Source organism: Solea solea, chromosome 7 (genome assembly GCF_958295425.1).
Source record: "Solea solea chromosome 7, fSolSol10.1, whole genome shotgun sequence".
Classification (NCBI taxonomy): domain Eukaryota; kingdom Metazoa; phylum Chordata; class Actinopteri; order Pleuronectiformes; family Soleidae; genus Solea; species Solea solea.
Genome location: NC_081140.1, coordinates 20,353,453 through 20,369,737, shown reverse-complemented (window position 1 = coordinate 20,369,737; position 16,285 = coordinate 20,353,453). Strand labels below are relative to the sequence as shown.

General features: G+C 42.2%; 1 protein-coding gene across 2 annotated transcripts; it reads right to left on the bottom strand.

Moving 5' to 3' along the window:
• Positions 1-298: 298 nt before the first annotated feature.
• rsf1a (remodeling and spacing factor 1a) lies at positions 299-15,506 on the bottom strand. Of its 2 annotated transcripts, none has more exons than XM_058633860.1 (18): positions 15,060-15,506; positions 12,925-13,016; positions 12,665-12,757; positions 12,348-12,553; positions 11,511-11,617; positions 10,879-10,986; positions 8,387-9,851; positions 8,061-8,238; positions 7,748-7,957; positions 7,509-7,613; positions 7,092-7,171; positions 6,952-7,000; positions 6,649-6,767; positions 6,038-6,102; positions 5,502-5,676; positions 5,183-5,409; positions 4,874-5,071; positions 299-4,770 (listed from the first exon to the last, which is right to left on the bottom strand). In XM_058633860.1, exons 1-18 carry the CDS (start codon positions 15,211-15,213, stop codon positions 3,968-3,970), a joined length of 4,434 nt encoding a protein of 1,477 aa, XP_058489843.1. In that variant the 5' UTR covers positions 15,214-15,506; the 3' UTR covers positions 299-3,967. The 2 variants fall into 2 exon arrangements, with proteins under 2 accessions (XP_058489843.1, XP_058489842.1); XM_058633859.1 differs by having other exon boundaries at positions 8,061-8,262; positions 15,060-15,505.
• Positions 15,507-16,285: the final 779 nt, after the last annotated feature.

Genomic DNA, 16,285 nt, shown 5'->3' with positions numbered 1-16,285 from the left:
GTCAACAATTTTGACCTTTATTGCAAGTGCAAGAGTGACAGAGTGAGGGAAATTTGATGTTATTGATAGATTAGAATAAAAATGTAATTACAAATTTATTTGGCATCATTACTATGAATCAGATTCACAACGTAAAGCAGAGTTTTACAGTTTTTCATTGTTAAATTATCATTACTCTCCTAATTACAGCTTTTGATTTATGAATCATCCTACAAATGTCAGAATTAGATTAAATGTGATAAACGGATGAACAAATGGAATAAAAAGAAGGCACAGACAGCAGCAGCGTGTGCGTGTGTGTGTTTGAGGAGATGCCTGCGATGCTGGTTTTAATAATTTAAAAAAACATTTATGTTACAGCGATACTACAGTTTGAGTACAACAAAGACATGGAAGGAGCTGCAGTCGTGTTCACTTGGTGCCTGTTCTCAATTAATCCAGATTATTTTACTGAACAAATGATGCACATAGTTTCCACCATGATAAAAAAACAACCCAAAAAACTCATAAGAAAATACTGGTTTGGGACTAAAATCTTAATTTTTTTTTTTTTTTACCAGCTTTGAGAGTGGAGTTCATAATGTTCTGAGGTCACTGCTGTGATGATCAGTAAATGTCAGCATTGAAGTCTTTTGTATTTTGTCATGGGCTCAGAGGAAAGTACCTGAAAGAACATTTGGAAATTCACCTGGTGATGAATGTGACTCACAAACTCTGACATCTGAATGCAGGGAGTTTTCACAAAAAAAAAAAAATAATCTGTAAATCTGAATAACACTGAGTTATTGGTTTGCTCAATGTAACACAGAATATGACCTGTTTTATTTCGATTTAAAAAAATTAATTAAAAAAATCAACATTTAAACACAGGAGCGAAGATAATAATCCTCCATCCATCTCATCTTCAAATTTGACTTGTAAGCGGTTGAACAGAGCTGAGATTAGACACGGTTCTAAAATGACATTTTAACTCGATGGCTTTGGGACTTTTTTGACTTTGTTAGTTTCCTGTTTTGTGGTGAAACAGAATATTTGATGCTTTCTCTGAAACTGCAGATTAAAATCTGTTTGGGTGAAGTTTTACGTGTCTAACTTGGATGAAGCAAAATATAAAACATAAATAAAATAATTTTCGGGTAACTGAGATCAGTTTGGAAACGTTAAAGCATGAAGCTTCAATCCGATGGTGTTCATCAAACTGCTGAAAGTCTCGACTTAAAGTATCAGTTAAATCTAGATTAAACAGACTTTTTTTCCCCAAATTTTCTTTTTTTACAAAATACAATTTTGCCTAAATCTTGAAACACTGGACCATCAAGTGTAACCTCTTCTCCTTGTTAGTGAACGTATTTGCTATTTAAAGTGGAATGAAAAAGTTTCAGAGAGCAGATTCATGTTTACACACGACAATGAATCACATTGGGTTTTTTTCATCTGCTGTCACACGAACATCCAGGGGATTTTATTTAATTGTTATTGTCAGCTCTGACGTGTCAGTCTCACGGTCTCCTAGTTAGAGACCGTGTGAAGAAATGGAAAAACATCTCATCTGACTAAAATCGAGGTTTTCAAATTGTGTCAAATTCAGCTGCAATTCTCTGCTCTGAGATCCACTACTCCTACTTCCTCATCTTTTATGCATTTTAAATGAAGTGGCAGAGCTTTTCTGTGTGTTTTTTTTCATGGAGGGAAGACATACACATCTCAGCTGGTAAACCGAAGGCAGTCATGTAGAGCATGTGCAGTTAATCACGAGTGAATAATTCACTGCCAAGTGTTTTTATATCGTTACAGCATCTGAAGATGAGTTATATTCACTCTGGCTCCAGTGACATATTTGAACATATCTGAACAGAAGACTGGAGAGAAACTGTTTTCAGTGTTTACTCCACAGTTGTACATTTTTCACATGTTCTCAGCCACTATTTTGTAACATATTTTAATGTGTGTAGAGGAGAAACTCTGCATTTGCTTTACACGCACTTTAAAGATTGAAAGATCCTGCAGACCAAAAAACAGGCAGGGAAAAAAAAACTGTCAGAGCCTAAAACTGTAATCGGAATGGATGGATTCTTCCAGCCTCGGTCCTCGCAGTGAACCAGTGAGAGTTTCAGTACAGGTGTTTGATGAATGGTGGAGTAAACAAGAAGGTTAAAGGTTGTTTGTTTTGCTGACAGTCGTTCGTCTTCCTCCCCTGAGCCTCAGTCAGAAAAATAAAGCTTTGTTCCTCCGTTTAAAAACACCTGGGGGGTAAAATTCAGGGCTATGAAACAGTTAAAAACCTCGGGACATGTGCGGCGCTCGGCTCAAAGTGAGCAGCATCCGGCTCTTTGTAACAATTTGATGATGGTTCAAGCAGTGAATCAGCTCCGTGCTGGTCTCATTTCACACTAAACCACACAGACCCCACTGGTCTGCACGCGTCCGTCCACCCACCATCCACCCACAGCAGCATCTCAACTCCTCTCCTTCATATAGAAAATATAACACTATATTTTACAAGAGGACTAAGAACAGAACATCTATTATCTTACAGTGAAACAGGCAAAGTATGTACAGCAAACATGTTCCAACCGAAACCAAGGCTTGTGGAACAAATGAGCGACCAGTGTGAAAGCAAACACGCCGAGGAGGGAACGAAGCCGATCCAGGACCGATCCAAAATGGTTCCACTGTCTGTTTTACTGCTCATTCACCCCAGTCTGTGGAAGTGGGATTTTCATTTTTCAGGTTTTGCTTACAAAGTGATCACATGACCGTCGTCTAATTTCTATCATGTACTCGCGTTCAGGTGATTCTTTCACTGCTTAGTTAGAAAAAGAGAAAGAAAAACTCTTAGCACGGAAAAGTTAAAAAAAAAAAGAGGCTTATTGGCGTTTTAAAATATTGATCATTTTGATGATCATGTTAAAACAAATCTTACTTTACGAGAGCACTTGAACACACCACGAACTGAGCGAGTTTACGCTGCTCCTGCACCGTAAACACTGCATTGACCGCTCTGGTTTACTGTAGCCACGCGTCAATGTTGCCGCCATATTGGTTTGTGAACAAAATCAAAACAGCAAAACAAAGGAAGAGTCACTGTTTCTGGATAAAAAGTGTCTCAAAACGGGTTGTTTGTACATTTAAGGTTCTGTGGTGTATGTGAAGTTGGTCTGCTAAAATGTCTTCACCTCCTCCATCTGTTTTTCTTTTTGAACAAACATGGCGGCGACATGCGATTCAAGGGCCAATGCAGCGTCTACATTTTTAAGTCTTTGTTTGTGACACGGAGTTCTGATTATTGTTATTACTGTGATTTTATGTTGATCTCCAAAGACAACGTTAGAGAACATTGATTTTTACATCTTTCTTTTGGTGGTGTTGCTCACTGGACTTTGTCTTGGGACAAATAAAACCCAAATCATCCTCGTGTGCAAATGTGCAACCAGATTAAATTGCGGTTTTGTTGTCGTTCCATCTCCTGACTTGATGGTGTTTGGTCTGACACTGGTGCTCGCCTTGGCGGCAGGTTATTAAGTGCCATAAGAATGATGAAGTGCTTTAGAATGAGGTACACTACACACACACACACACACACACACACACACACACACACGCGCACACACAAACCACGGCCATTCCGTCACATGGACACACCAGAGAGACATCCAAGACACAGAGTCCAGAGGAATGGTTACGACAACCTGCGGTGGTGCGCTAGAGTGTCCACTGAAACACAAAGTGCTGCGAGCTGCTGTTGGTCCAAGAAGTGACGGTGAGTGTGAAAGGTACTGACAAAGTTCTGTTGTGAGGTACCGTATGTTACAGTGAATGGCACTCTACCACGATACAACAGTGAGGAGTTGGGGGGGGGGGGGGAGGAGTTCGGATTTCACAGGTGGTTTGTGGGTAACAAGGTCTGACAGTTACAAAAAAAAAAACTGAAACAGAGAGACAAGTGTTATTCGCACAAACACAGCCATCATGACAGTGGACTGTTCTGGACAGAGTTTAATGAGTCTGTCTGGCCCTCCTCCCCCTCTTCGTCATCGTCCTCCTCATCCCCCTCATCCCCCTCTTCATCCTCCTCCTCTAAGTCTTCTGGATGGAAGGGGCCATTGTGTTTGCCCTGCGTGCCTAATTCTGCACCATCCTTGGTCGTTGTGGGACTTCCATCCCCAGGCTTGGCTAACCCTCTGGAGGTCTGATGTAAGTTTGATGGCGACATGCTGTGGCCCCTTCCCTTTTCCTGAGTGTCGCCATCCACCCTCCTCTCTGAAGCTGAAGACTTCCTCTTCTGCCTCCCCTCTTCTTCCTCATCCTCCTCGTCATCATCATCTGAGTCAATGCGGTTGAGTCTTTTGCGAATTGGACGATCTTCTTCTGATGACGACTCTGAATCTTCTGACTCGTCGTCGTCATCTGTGGAAGGCCGCTGTTTCTTCAGCATTTGTGCGAGCCGTTTGCGCCGCTGTTGTGACAGGATCTCCCTCCTCCTTCCTCTGCCCATCTTCTCCAGGTCCTCCTCTTTTCTGTCCGTCCTCTTTAATCTCCTCCGCTTGTCTTTTTCCACCTCCTTCAACTCTTTCTCTTTCAGCCGCCTCCGTCTCTCTCTGTTGTCCTCGTCTTTGTCGTCTTTGCCTCTCCTCCATTTGTCTTTCATCCTCCTCCTCTGCAGGTCTTTCTCCTCTCTTCTCCTCCTGATCCTTCTCCTTTTCTGGTCATCCTCCTCGTCTTCGTAGTCCTCCTCTTCCTCATCAGAGTCTCTGGAAGAGACTGGAGTCACTGCAGGAAAAACAAAAAGACATGAGAATTTATGAGAATAAAGTAATTTTGATGTCAAATTAAAAGTGATTTAGGAGGAAACAATACTGCAGCAGTGACTGACCATCGCTGTAGTCGCTGGAAAGACGCTCCTTGCGCGGCCTCCCTCTCGGCCTGACCTTGTTCTTGGAGGCGGATGGCCGGGAGTTGTCCGAGGACTCGGATGTCTCGCGGTAGTTGACCTGCTGCCGCTGGCCGCGCCTCAGGCCTCGTCTCTTTTTGTCAGCGTCACTGTCAGTCATGTCGCTGAACTGGTCAGAGTCTGGAGACAACACCGAGGGGGAGAGATCTCTTTCTCTGGATTCACTTTCCCATAATTTTTCAATACAATCCAACCAACATACTCCGAAGTTTCACACTGTTGTGCACTCACCCATCTCTTCCTCACTTTCTTCCTCCTCTTCCTCGGAGGAGCGTCTCCGCCGCCGCCTGGGTCGTTTCCTGCCCCTGTGTTGGGTCTTGCTGACTCTGTGTTTGGGTGCCCTTTTCAGCGCCCGTTTGTGGGGTATCCCACTCTCCAAGCTGCCCACGTCGCTGCCACCATCTTCTTCTTCCTCATAATCATCTCCCCCAGACGCGCCGAAATCTTCATCCTCTGAGCTGCAAGAAAAAGAGGAGGATAATGAGTAAAAGAGGCAGAGAGAGAAGGTGGGAGAGAGAGAGTCAAAGAAATGAAGGCGTGTGTCTTTAACCTGTTGCTGAGCATGAACTCGTCTTCGCTCTCTGCTGCCGTGCTGTCACTTTCCAGGTCGTTCAGCCTCCGCTTCTTTCTGCTGCGCACAAAATGTGCCTGGCTTCTGATTGGCCGCTGGCTTTCTTTCCCATCCTCTGCGGGTATGGTACTGATTTCTTTGCCCGGCCCTGTTCCTACATCACAATATAAAGCGTAATCACAAACACATCCTCTCCTTAGGTTGGAATTATTTTAATAAACTGGGTGAGTTCCATTGAAAAGGTCTAATATAGCTAACTTTTGTGTCCATCATGTTTGTTTGTTGGTTGGTTGGTTTATTTGTTAGCAGGTAAAAAAGTGTTTAACTGATTTAAACCAAATTTGGAGGAAGGAAAGACCCTTGACCTTTTCCCCCCATTTTCTGATATTTTATGGACCAAACAACTACTTGATTAACCTAGAAAATAACTGACGACATGATCAAAAATGAAAACTCATTAAAACTGCTTCGATGTCTGTAGAAATTTGTCAAATATTTTTGCTGCACTCACTCACCACCACAGAGGTCTCTGATGTCTTCTTCTATAGCTTCATCGATGGCGTCATCAAAGTCATCAAACCTGCAATGCACACACAATGACCCACAAATAAAAAAATGATGAGTTCCCAGCTTGGAATGTGTTCAAACTGCAGTCAATGGGTTTGATACCACAAACCAAAAGATTAAGCATCCAGTCAGGAAAGCTTGTAAATCACTCAAATCTGTGATTTTCATATCACAGCTCACAGGAGCTGCTGATCCACTGCTGCTTTCATTAGTAAGATCAAATGTTTTATTTTGAGACATCTGAACGCCTTTATTTGAATTTACCTCAGTGACAAACTCACCAAACAAGGCAGAAGTAGATCTGCAAACTTTTTCATGAGAAATTTGAGACTCGAGCAAGTGTTATTAAAAAAAGCCTATGATTTTTTTCAGTGTATGTGTGTGGCCAGGCTGGACCTTGGTGATAGCAGCACACTCGACAAAGTCAGTGCCGACTATGCGTCCATACCTCACATACAACTATCCATTTGAAGTCATTTCAGATTCCAACACATAAAAACTTATCTCAGTATAAACTACATCTGCTGCTGGAATACAACCAGTGCCTTGAAGCCCATACCTGTAGCTGATATGTTTTCTGGTTCTTGTCGATCTCCTTCCGAGATTTTTGCTCTTTTCGGAAACTTTCTTCTTCGGAGACCTCTCCTCCTCTTCCTCCTCGTCGTCCTCCTCATCTCCCTTCAGAATTGAAGGAAACACTTTTTAATGTTGAACACTTTTTGAACACAAAATTGTAAAATGACACTGTACTGTAAAATCACAGTGTGAAAACTGTAATTGTTGGTGAAGCTTTCCGTTTCTGTTTGACCCTTGTAAATGATCGACTACCACATACTGTTGCTGATAGCTGATATTAACTCACAGGAATGATGTTCTCCACACTGATTCCCACATACACCAGCCGCTCCCGCCTGCACAAATGGAGAATGAGGAGGCTCAGTATTCACATTGTTTAGGATTATTATGTGTGTGTGGTGTGTGTGCGTGTGCATGTGCCTTTACCTCCTCTCGGCTCTCTCCCTTTTCTTCAAAGCACTGTCCAGATTTTGTAGCTGCTCCTCCAGTTTCTCACACAACATCTTCTGAAGGAACAAAAACCAAACACCAGGATTCAGTCAGGTCTTATGAAGATGTGCTGCTTATGAATTCCATTAAAAAATGAAACGATTATCTTTTTTGGGCCCTAAAACATATTTTTACAATAGAGAAACTGCCGGTACCAAGTCCTGAACAGATTCTTGTATTTGCTTACATGACAGAGCTGCACAAGACACTGTTTTTTTAATGTTTGATACCAGAGATCACATTTATATTATGTACATACACTGACTTAGTTAGTAAAAGATTGGGTTGAGATGATCAGGGGGATTGGCTCAGGAAAGCCCTGGTGAATTGTGTTAAACAACATATTGCTCTTACATGTTGACAAGGTGGACAGAACCACTCTCCGGCGGGAATCAACATGAGCGGTGGCCGCAGACAGGCAGTGTGGTACCCACTGTCACAGGAGTCACACAACAGAATCTGAGAACAGAGTGAAAATTTGAAACGTGACAACTGTGAAACAAATAAACAGGCGTTCACCTACTCACACCTTGGGGTTTGTAATTTGTTTCGGACAAACATTTTACTATAATACGAGTACTATAAACAGTTACCAGTTCAGGGTGGTTGGGCAGGCCACAGTGAGTGCAGGCATCTTCACTGGGGATTTCCTCTGATTTACAGGATTCTTCTGAGTCGCTCCCTCCCTCGCTCTCCTCCTCTCCTCGTTTCTTCCTTCTGTCATCCACCTCTTCTCCCTCGTTCAGTTTTCGCCTCTTTGAGCGAATGTTGGACCACCGGGGGCGCCGATGCCTCCGTTTCCCCTGAAAATGAAACAGAGGTGAACACACAGAAAAATTGAACAAAAAGGTAAACAATAATATGTTTGTCAGTTTATCCTTAACGAAACAATTAGAAACAGCTTACCCTTCGTTTCCTGCTTTGCATGACCAGTTCTGCTTTTCTGCTATTCTTTATGGCAGAGCTCTGCTCCTCTTCTTCCTCTTCTTCATCCTCTTCTTGCTCTTCTTCCCTTGTTCTGGAAGCCAGTGCCTGTTTTTTTTTAGGTTTCTTTCTCTGGCTCTCTGCTGCCTTTGAGCTCGGCCTGCAGTTTGGCAAAGCAGATGATCTTCAAGAAAAAAGGTGTAAATGGGACTAAATTTATTGTCAGAATCAAACGAGTTGTACCTAAGATTACAGTGGACCAATAGATATAGAACACCAATAGTATCAATCATTAATTGCATACACACCTGCAAATCCGGGCAGATCTCCTCAGAGGCCTGCCATCATCTTGCCCGTCCTGCTCCCCCTCTTTCTCCTCGTCTTTCCCCCCTTTTCCTTTTAATTTGTTTCTCCTGTGAGGAGGAATCTTTATCTTCAGCCTGATTCCTTCTTTCTGAAGCTCAGAGGAGGCTTCCTCCAGGAGACCCTGCCTAACCGCTGATCCAACACCATTGTCCTTCACCCTGACCTGGGCTTCAAGCTCACCGTTGACCCCATCTCCCTGGTGGTCTGTGTGGCCTTTTTCATCTCTCTGGTCCACTTTTAGAGGTGGAACTGTGCCTACTGACTCAACCTCCATCTTCACTAAGGTGCTTTTGTTCTTTTCATGGTCATCATTATTTCCTTCCTCTGCAACAGATACTTTTCTTGTCCTCCCCTCCCTCCCATCACTGTTGTCATCTTTCTCTTGATGACTGAATCCAGTTTTCCTCCCCCTGTCCAAGTGTCCCTCTGTTGTGTCCTTACCAAGGTCTTCTGCTGGCTGTCTCTTGGGCTCCTCTGTAGACTGTGAAGATACACTATCAGATTCAACTTTTCTCACTGCAGCCTCAAGGGTTGAATCACATTTCGAGAGTGTCAATGTCGGCAGCTTTCGAACGGTTTGAGCCTCCATCGCCTTGTGAGGAGCAAGAGCAGCAGCAGAATCCTGTTCCATAGGTCCCTTCCTCACCAGCACTGACTGCCTGCTCACCTCCCTATCTCCTTCCACTGCTCTGGAGCCCCACAGGTCTGAACCTGGCCCATTTGGCTCCTGCTGTTCGGCACCGGCGGCTCTGTGTCGTTCAGATGGGCTGCGGATGACACCTACATGACCTATTACACCGACTTGACCAATGACCCCAATGACTCCGTTGTGTCCCTCTTTGTGAGGCAGAAGGACGGACGGTCTTCCATTGGTCAGTTCTTGCCTGGAGGCAGCAGCCATTAGATGCTGCTGATGCTGCTGCTGCTGCTGCTGCTGCTGCTGCTGCTGCTCCTGCGGGCACACCAATGGAACACTAGGTGGAGCTAATGAGTTAGATAAGTTCCCTTCCCTTCCATGACCGTCCTTGCTCTGGATCACTGAGGGGTTGCACACAATAATACTGCTGCTGCTGCTGTTGTTATTCACATGGTTACTCTGGTAGCTTTCTGCGAGCTTCAGCTCCCTCTTCTTCAGTGGTATCTTGGCCTGGTGGCTGCTCCTGACAACTGCCCGCCCTGCTTCATCTTCCTTGTTCGATTCCGGTTTCACCACTGATGCACCCGGTGACATAACAACCGACACAGCATTTTTGGGGGTGTCAGCGTCCCTGGATTCTGCTTTGACGATGGTCGTGATCGTGCTCACACGGTTATCGAACACAGGTGGTTTGTGGTCTACCCTCTCTTCTTTCACTTCAGCCTCAGTGTTTTCCTGCTTGATTGGCTGCAGCTGCTCCTGATCTATAACTTAAATACAATAAACAGTGTAACAATTAAAATCTATGAACAGTAATTACAAATAAAAAAAATCTTAAAAAAAAAACCCAATCAAATCAAAAAAGTATAGATGTTTTTGACTTTGCCGCACTTCTTCAGTGCAAGTCAACGATGAGCGCATGTATGTGCTGGTAAAAGAATGCATTGATTAGCATGTATATGTTGGCAAAAAGCAGCATGGATTCTACGGACTCTAGGGTATGACCACATACTATCAGATATACATCGGATCTAGGACTACCTACTGACACAGATCTGATATGAAAATCAGAATTGGCAATTGTCCACACAGCTCTGAGAAAAAATGTGATCCAAGTCACAACAACAGAAAAAAAGAGTCACCTCAGCCTCAATGTGGCCTTTGTTCACCTTGGCCATTCTTAAAAAGGAATTGAAACAGATCATCAATACAATAATACTTTTACCCACCCAAATCTCAGGAGCTAATCTGTGAGTCCAAATAAACATTTATGTCACATTATCGCATACCTTTCCCGAATTATGACTTCCAAAAGACAATAACATTTGATTTTTGAGGCCACCATGAACTTGACGTTTGACACCTGACCACCAAATCCTAATCAGTTCACCTTTGATTCCAAGTGAATGTCTGTGCAAAACTTGAAAAGATTCCTTGAAGACATTCTTGAGATATCATGTTCAAAAGTATGGGATGACACAGAAAACCCCAAAACATAATGTCTCCAGTTATGGCAGTTGCTGGAACAGAGGCATAAAAATAAAATGTTACGGTGTCCTGTTCACTTATATTCTTTCATGGTTTCCTTCAAAATATATAATATCATCTTCTTCAGTGCCCTAAACGCTGTGAATCAGGGATGAACAGATCTATCATATTTTACTTACTTATTTATTCTCTGTTTTCTGTCTATTTGATCAAATTTGTCCATTAGATATTTAACTCAACAGAATATACTTCATAAAAGCATTTCTAGCCTCAGTCCGAGTGATAGCCGGCGGGTTAATTATTTGGTACCTTGTTTTAGGGGCTTCTCCTCCTTTACTTGGTCAACTGTTTTGGGTTCGGTGTGTTCTTCTGCAGCTTTGGAAGGGTCAGGGTTGCTACCTCCTGTGGCTTCATCTCCTAAACCATCATAACACAGAAATGCACACATTTAAAAAGGCAGTCCGTTTTAGCAAAAATGTAATCTGCACATTATGTTCTGGCCTTCACAGACAAACCTAGCTTCATGGGTATTTTAAAATATTTCCATAAGGATTACAACTGTCTGTGACTACAGAGAAAGTACAGAAAATGATCTGAAATGATGGAAATGTCAGTTTTTCTACTATAATTTAAATTCAATCTCAATAATTATAGTAAGTTTTTTAATGAGAGTTCATCTTTTTGTAACATCAGCAGTTTTGGGTTGCAGCTTTTAAAAATGTAATGTTGACTGTAGATTTGATACTTTTGTCTTTATGGGACCTGAAACTATCTTGAATCTTCCGTGGTCATAAAATCCACTGACATGAAGAAGAGAAGATAGTGAAAAATAAACAGCCACTATTTTCTCTTGGTTACACAGAGATTAATTACTCACTGTCATAAACACTCGATCCACTGCTTTTTCCATCTACAGATCTTCATCTATTCATATGCATTACCTGCATTCTCTGTGGATTCAGCCTGGTTCTGGTCCCTCTCCTGACTGTGGTTTGGATCAATCTGAGCCTTCAACAGGTCCAGAGCCTCAGCCAGGTCATTACGAGTCCTAAGAGAGATTGGAAACATGGGTGAACCCAGATATGCAACAGCAAGAACAGAATTTGAAAAGACACAGATGAGAAAGATTGATGATAAACTGCAGTCTACTGATGACTTTTACATTACATGTCATCAAGTCATGTCATGACTTGAACACAAACTGAACAGATCGTTGAGTTTAAATGCAGTTGCACATAGGGATGTGTTAATAGAAACATGGCTGCCAGTGGGGGAACCAGGAAAAACTAATTTTACTCACTTAACAAAATCTACAGCAACTTAACTCAACAATATCTTAAAATTATGTTTGCAAACTTACCAAACTTGGCAGTGTTAGACCAGCAGCTCATCATGTCCATGCAAGCTAAAATGTTTTTCTCTATGGACTTTGGTGTTGGGGAGTAAGCACTTAAAGTGACACAAATGTCATATTTTGTTGGAAAATGCTGTCTAATGGTGAGATAAAGCAGTAACCACATTTTTAAAACATTGTTGACTTAAGCTGCTGTAGATTTTATTGGATGTGCCTTTTGTTCATCTGTTTTTCCTGGTGTGCCAAATGACAACCTGAAGTATCCCCTAGAGACAAGGTTTGCTATATGACCCTAACTGAACAAAATTTTGGAAAAATAACTTTCAAGATCCAGAATGTTATAATTTTTAGTAGTAACTTTAAGTAATGAAAGACGTGAGAGCAGACGAGACACAGGTGCCACCTGTTGAGACAACAGTATTACCTAACAATGCATTTCCATGTGGATCCGTCCAGATCGTCCTGCTCCTCTGTGTACAGCCGGATGTTCTTCTCCTGGTCCAGCTGAAGCCAGTACATCAGGCCCTGCTGGTCCCGACCTATAGGCTGCAGACGCATCTTGTCCGGGTCCTCTTCATTGATGGCCATCTTAAACTTGAGGTTGTCATCAAACTGACACTCGCAGAGGTACTGAGAGGTAGACATACAACAATAACTGTGAGTGCTTCCCTGATAACAGAGGTTTCAGCCTTTAAGATGTATTAGACACTTAAAAGTAAGTAAAGATGGGCCACATCATACTTTGAGGATGCTTGACTTGCACTCCATGGACATCTCTTGGTAACCCTTCTGTTCTAGCTCCCATGCCCAGGTACTGTTCAACTCCTGGCAAACCTAAAGGCAACAAGATTAAACAAAATCATCACATACAAGTCTTTTTTTTTTTTTATCTTCCCTCCATTTTCTTTCTCAACTTTCAATATATCCTCTGACTACAACAGAGATAAGTTAGTGAAAAATTCTCAGTTATTTCACATCACAACCATGCACAGAAGCCTCACCTTAGCCAGGTATTTTTCCCAGCGATCTGTTGTCACAGATCTTCCCAATTTTCTGAGCAGTTTCACATGGAGCTCCACGAGAGGTTTGGGGACTGGAGAGCACAAACACATGGGGTGATTAAAAATATAATACTACATTTCTTGGCCCAGTGTCTACGTTTACAGCCAGCAGCAGGGTTTCTTCATTTTTTTTCTCTTTTGAAGAGGCTAAAGCGAGTAAACAATTTCTAGCCACATTTATGAACAAAAAAAAAAGAACAACGATTTCTGTAATTTGAAATGGAATCACTTGTAATTTGCCATCAAACTACTTTGTCTTTATGTTGACAGGTGTTGCTTGTTTTGAACACCATTCCATACGTAGGCTTAACAACATACACACATCTTATTGTACCATAATACACAGCAGCACACATTGTAACCTGTACATGACCATGCAATTTAATTGACACCTCTTTAACAGTTTGAACAAAAAGCGAACATTTATTTTTTAGGACTGTTGTATCAGACTGATGTACAATCAGCTGGGGTTCCCAATAAACTAATAGACAACTCATCAGTTTCATCCAGGGTGTCATGGGAAAAACATCACATTTTTTTCAGTATTTTTAAAAATGTGTTATAATGTATATATTTTAAGTTAGATTATTAGGACATTAAGTGGAGCCAACTATACAAATTCTACCTGCATTTAATTAATATATGTAAGCTCTTAAAGTGCACAAATATTAAGTTTGTAATGTTAAAAAGCATGTTTACTTCCTTAACTGTTAACCTTTTTTATTTAGAAATGGTTATGTTAAAAAATAAAAATATATTGCCAACAAAACATGTTGTTGGGAGATGTATATTTATTACTAAGTACAATAATATCGCATATTATCCCATCCTAGTCATGATGCTCTTATGACCTTATGACTCTGTTGTCAGAAAATCCCACAGAAATCGAACACAGGAAAAACAGACAGCAACGTGTGGTCTCATATGAGGCTTTTACTGAGCCCTTGAATTTAGAGGAAATTCCAGATCATTTTCGCACTATTTATAAAGTGTCAGAATCCCAACATACAAATGGCATTAAAGAGGTGGCCGATTGTGAAATATCAGTGACACGTTGTAGTGAACTAAAGCATGAATGGTAGCTTTTATTTCCATCTTGGTTTTATTTACGGCACAGAAGCCATTAGCAATAAAGCTAACGGTAATGGAGAAGAACCACTAACCAAAAATATCGTTCGACACGGGCTGTAAAGCTACTCACTCGACAGCAACTGTGATAAAAATAATATTTTCCCTGACAGGCGACAGGGTGGTGAATTAATAACAGGGGATCGTTTGATTCGCACAATAAAAGTTGACGGAAACGTTGGTGCTAACTAGTTAGCCACCAGCCAGAGTGTCTAGTGCGCGTGCGCACATTTGACAGCCACTCTTACCACTAAACAGCTAAATACCATCCTCTGTTTTATTCTCGGCCCGTGTGAGAATACAAATCTAACGTATATAATGTCGTTGCAATGAGCACGCCATTGGCGCACAGGCACAGTGGACAATGTTGTCGTTTTAGTCCGGGTGCCAGTGAGGCAAGGCCGGTGAAAAATTACACCTGACAACACTCCGGAGCTAGCTGGCGGTGTGTGGTCGCTGCTGCATCATGGCTCCCGCACCAAGTTTAACGTAAACAGATACAAGGCAGCACTGACGACATGTCACCGCACTCTGACTACTACGGTCTGATGATTGTTGGCCGTAGCTTCAACTCACAACACAGTCTACCGTGTTGGAGCGGAGATGACTAGCTCCGTGTTAGCATCTCGGTATTTTTGCCCAAATGTTCCCGTGCGAACTTAGGGCACAACACTGTTCCTGTCTCGCAAAATAACTGTTTCTGATCCGGGCCAACGTGCACCACAGTGGGAAGGAAAGTGAAAGAGCTCGCTGACAAAACTCCTGTTCTGATGCTGAGCTGCCGGGCCACGACCACACACGCACACACATTTTCGTCATCCTCATCACCAGTTGTGATGATGATGGTGGTGGTGGTGGTAGTAGTGGCCCCCATCTCCTTCGGTTTCTAAGTGTCGCAGCTTTACACCACTTCTTAGCTTCGCCACCGCAGACCACCGGCCGCTTACCTGATGTCGTTTCCCGCAGATATCTCTCCATCTGAGGGAAAGTCATCTCGGGCAGATCTAGCGCCGCTCCATATCGGTCCAGGAACGAACAGGCCTCCGCGAAGCTCGGGCATAGCGCCGGGCCAGAGCTCCTCGCCACTGCCGGAGGAGCCATCTTTCCAAGCGGAGAGAAACAGGAGGGGAGGGCTCGCTTCTGGGATGCGAGTGAAATGAATGAAGAGCGAACGTTCACCGGCGTCAAGCTACACAGTACAAGTACCAGTGTAACCTCCGGATGGGATTTTCAAAATACGACCAAATTTAGACGCTTTTTGCCATTCCTCCAGTGAAAGGCCGAAATTGAAAGAGGTCTGATTCAGTAGAAATCCTGAAGTCACTAAAATGAGTGCGTTAACATTTATTGAAAAACAATGACATTATTGTTTTCTATACCAATGTAATGTATTATTTAACTATACACAGCGTTAATGGACAGAAAACTATTACTAAGAAAACTTTAAAATTCGTGGTACATCACAAAAGAACCCATGTAAAATATTAAAATGTTTCGTTTACGCTCCACAGCTCGGCTTTTGTTTTGTGGACAGTTCTATTTCCGGTATGATTACTGGTATTGTACATGGACTTTACGGACCAGCGAAAAGTTGGGAGGACCAGGGAGGACAAAGCGAAAAAAGCCAAGAGTTCATGCCGAATGTCGAAAAAAAGACAGCATCGTCGTCATCACCAACTCAAACACGACCTTGGTTTCTAGTCTTTAAATGTTCCCAGGAAGAAAACAAATCACTTCCACGTAATCACACAATCACAAACACGAGACACCGCCACGTTTTCACAGTTGAGAGGAAAAGTACAGCTTGTTTTGTAAGCACGTACAGTTTACCAGTCACTTGCTAATGCTGTTGTATGCTTCGCATAAAGTCACGCTGTTGGGGCTGCCTTTAAAGACTGTCGGAAATATCTACTAATCATTAAATTAAATCCCAATTCAAACTGAAATTATAATTGATGTGTTGGGGGAAAATATATGCGAAGACACATATAAAATATCACAAACGGAAGTTAGCTAAATATGTCGCTATTATTTACAAAACAAGGGGTCTGCTACATAAAGAAAAACCTCCGTGATTCTACATACCGTAACATTTAAAGGCATTATACATTACAAATTATTTAAATACTGTACTACTAAATAATAAAAGTATAATTTGAGAGGGTTATGTAAT

Bases quoted from the DNA above. Each gene is read 5' to 3' on its own strand.
- rsf1a (XM_058633859.1), bottom strand. From the start codon at position 15,213: ATGGCTCCTCCGGCAGTGGCGAGGAGCTCTGGCCCGGCGCTATGCCCG. The intron at 9,852-10,878 runs GTACCAAATAAT...ATTGTATTTAAG, and splicing joins GGAGAAGCCCCTAAAACAAG to TTATAGATCAGGAGCAGCTG. The intron at 7,958-8,060 runs GTAAGCTGTTTC...TTTCATTTTCAG, and splicing joins TGCAAAGCAGGAAACGAAGG to GGGAAACGGAGGCATCGGCG.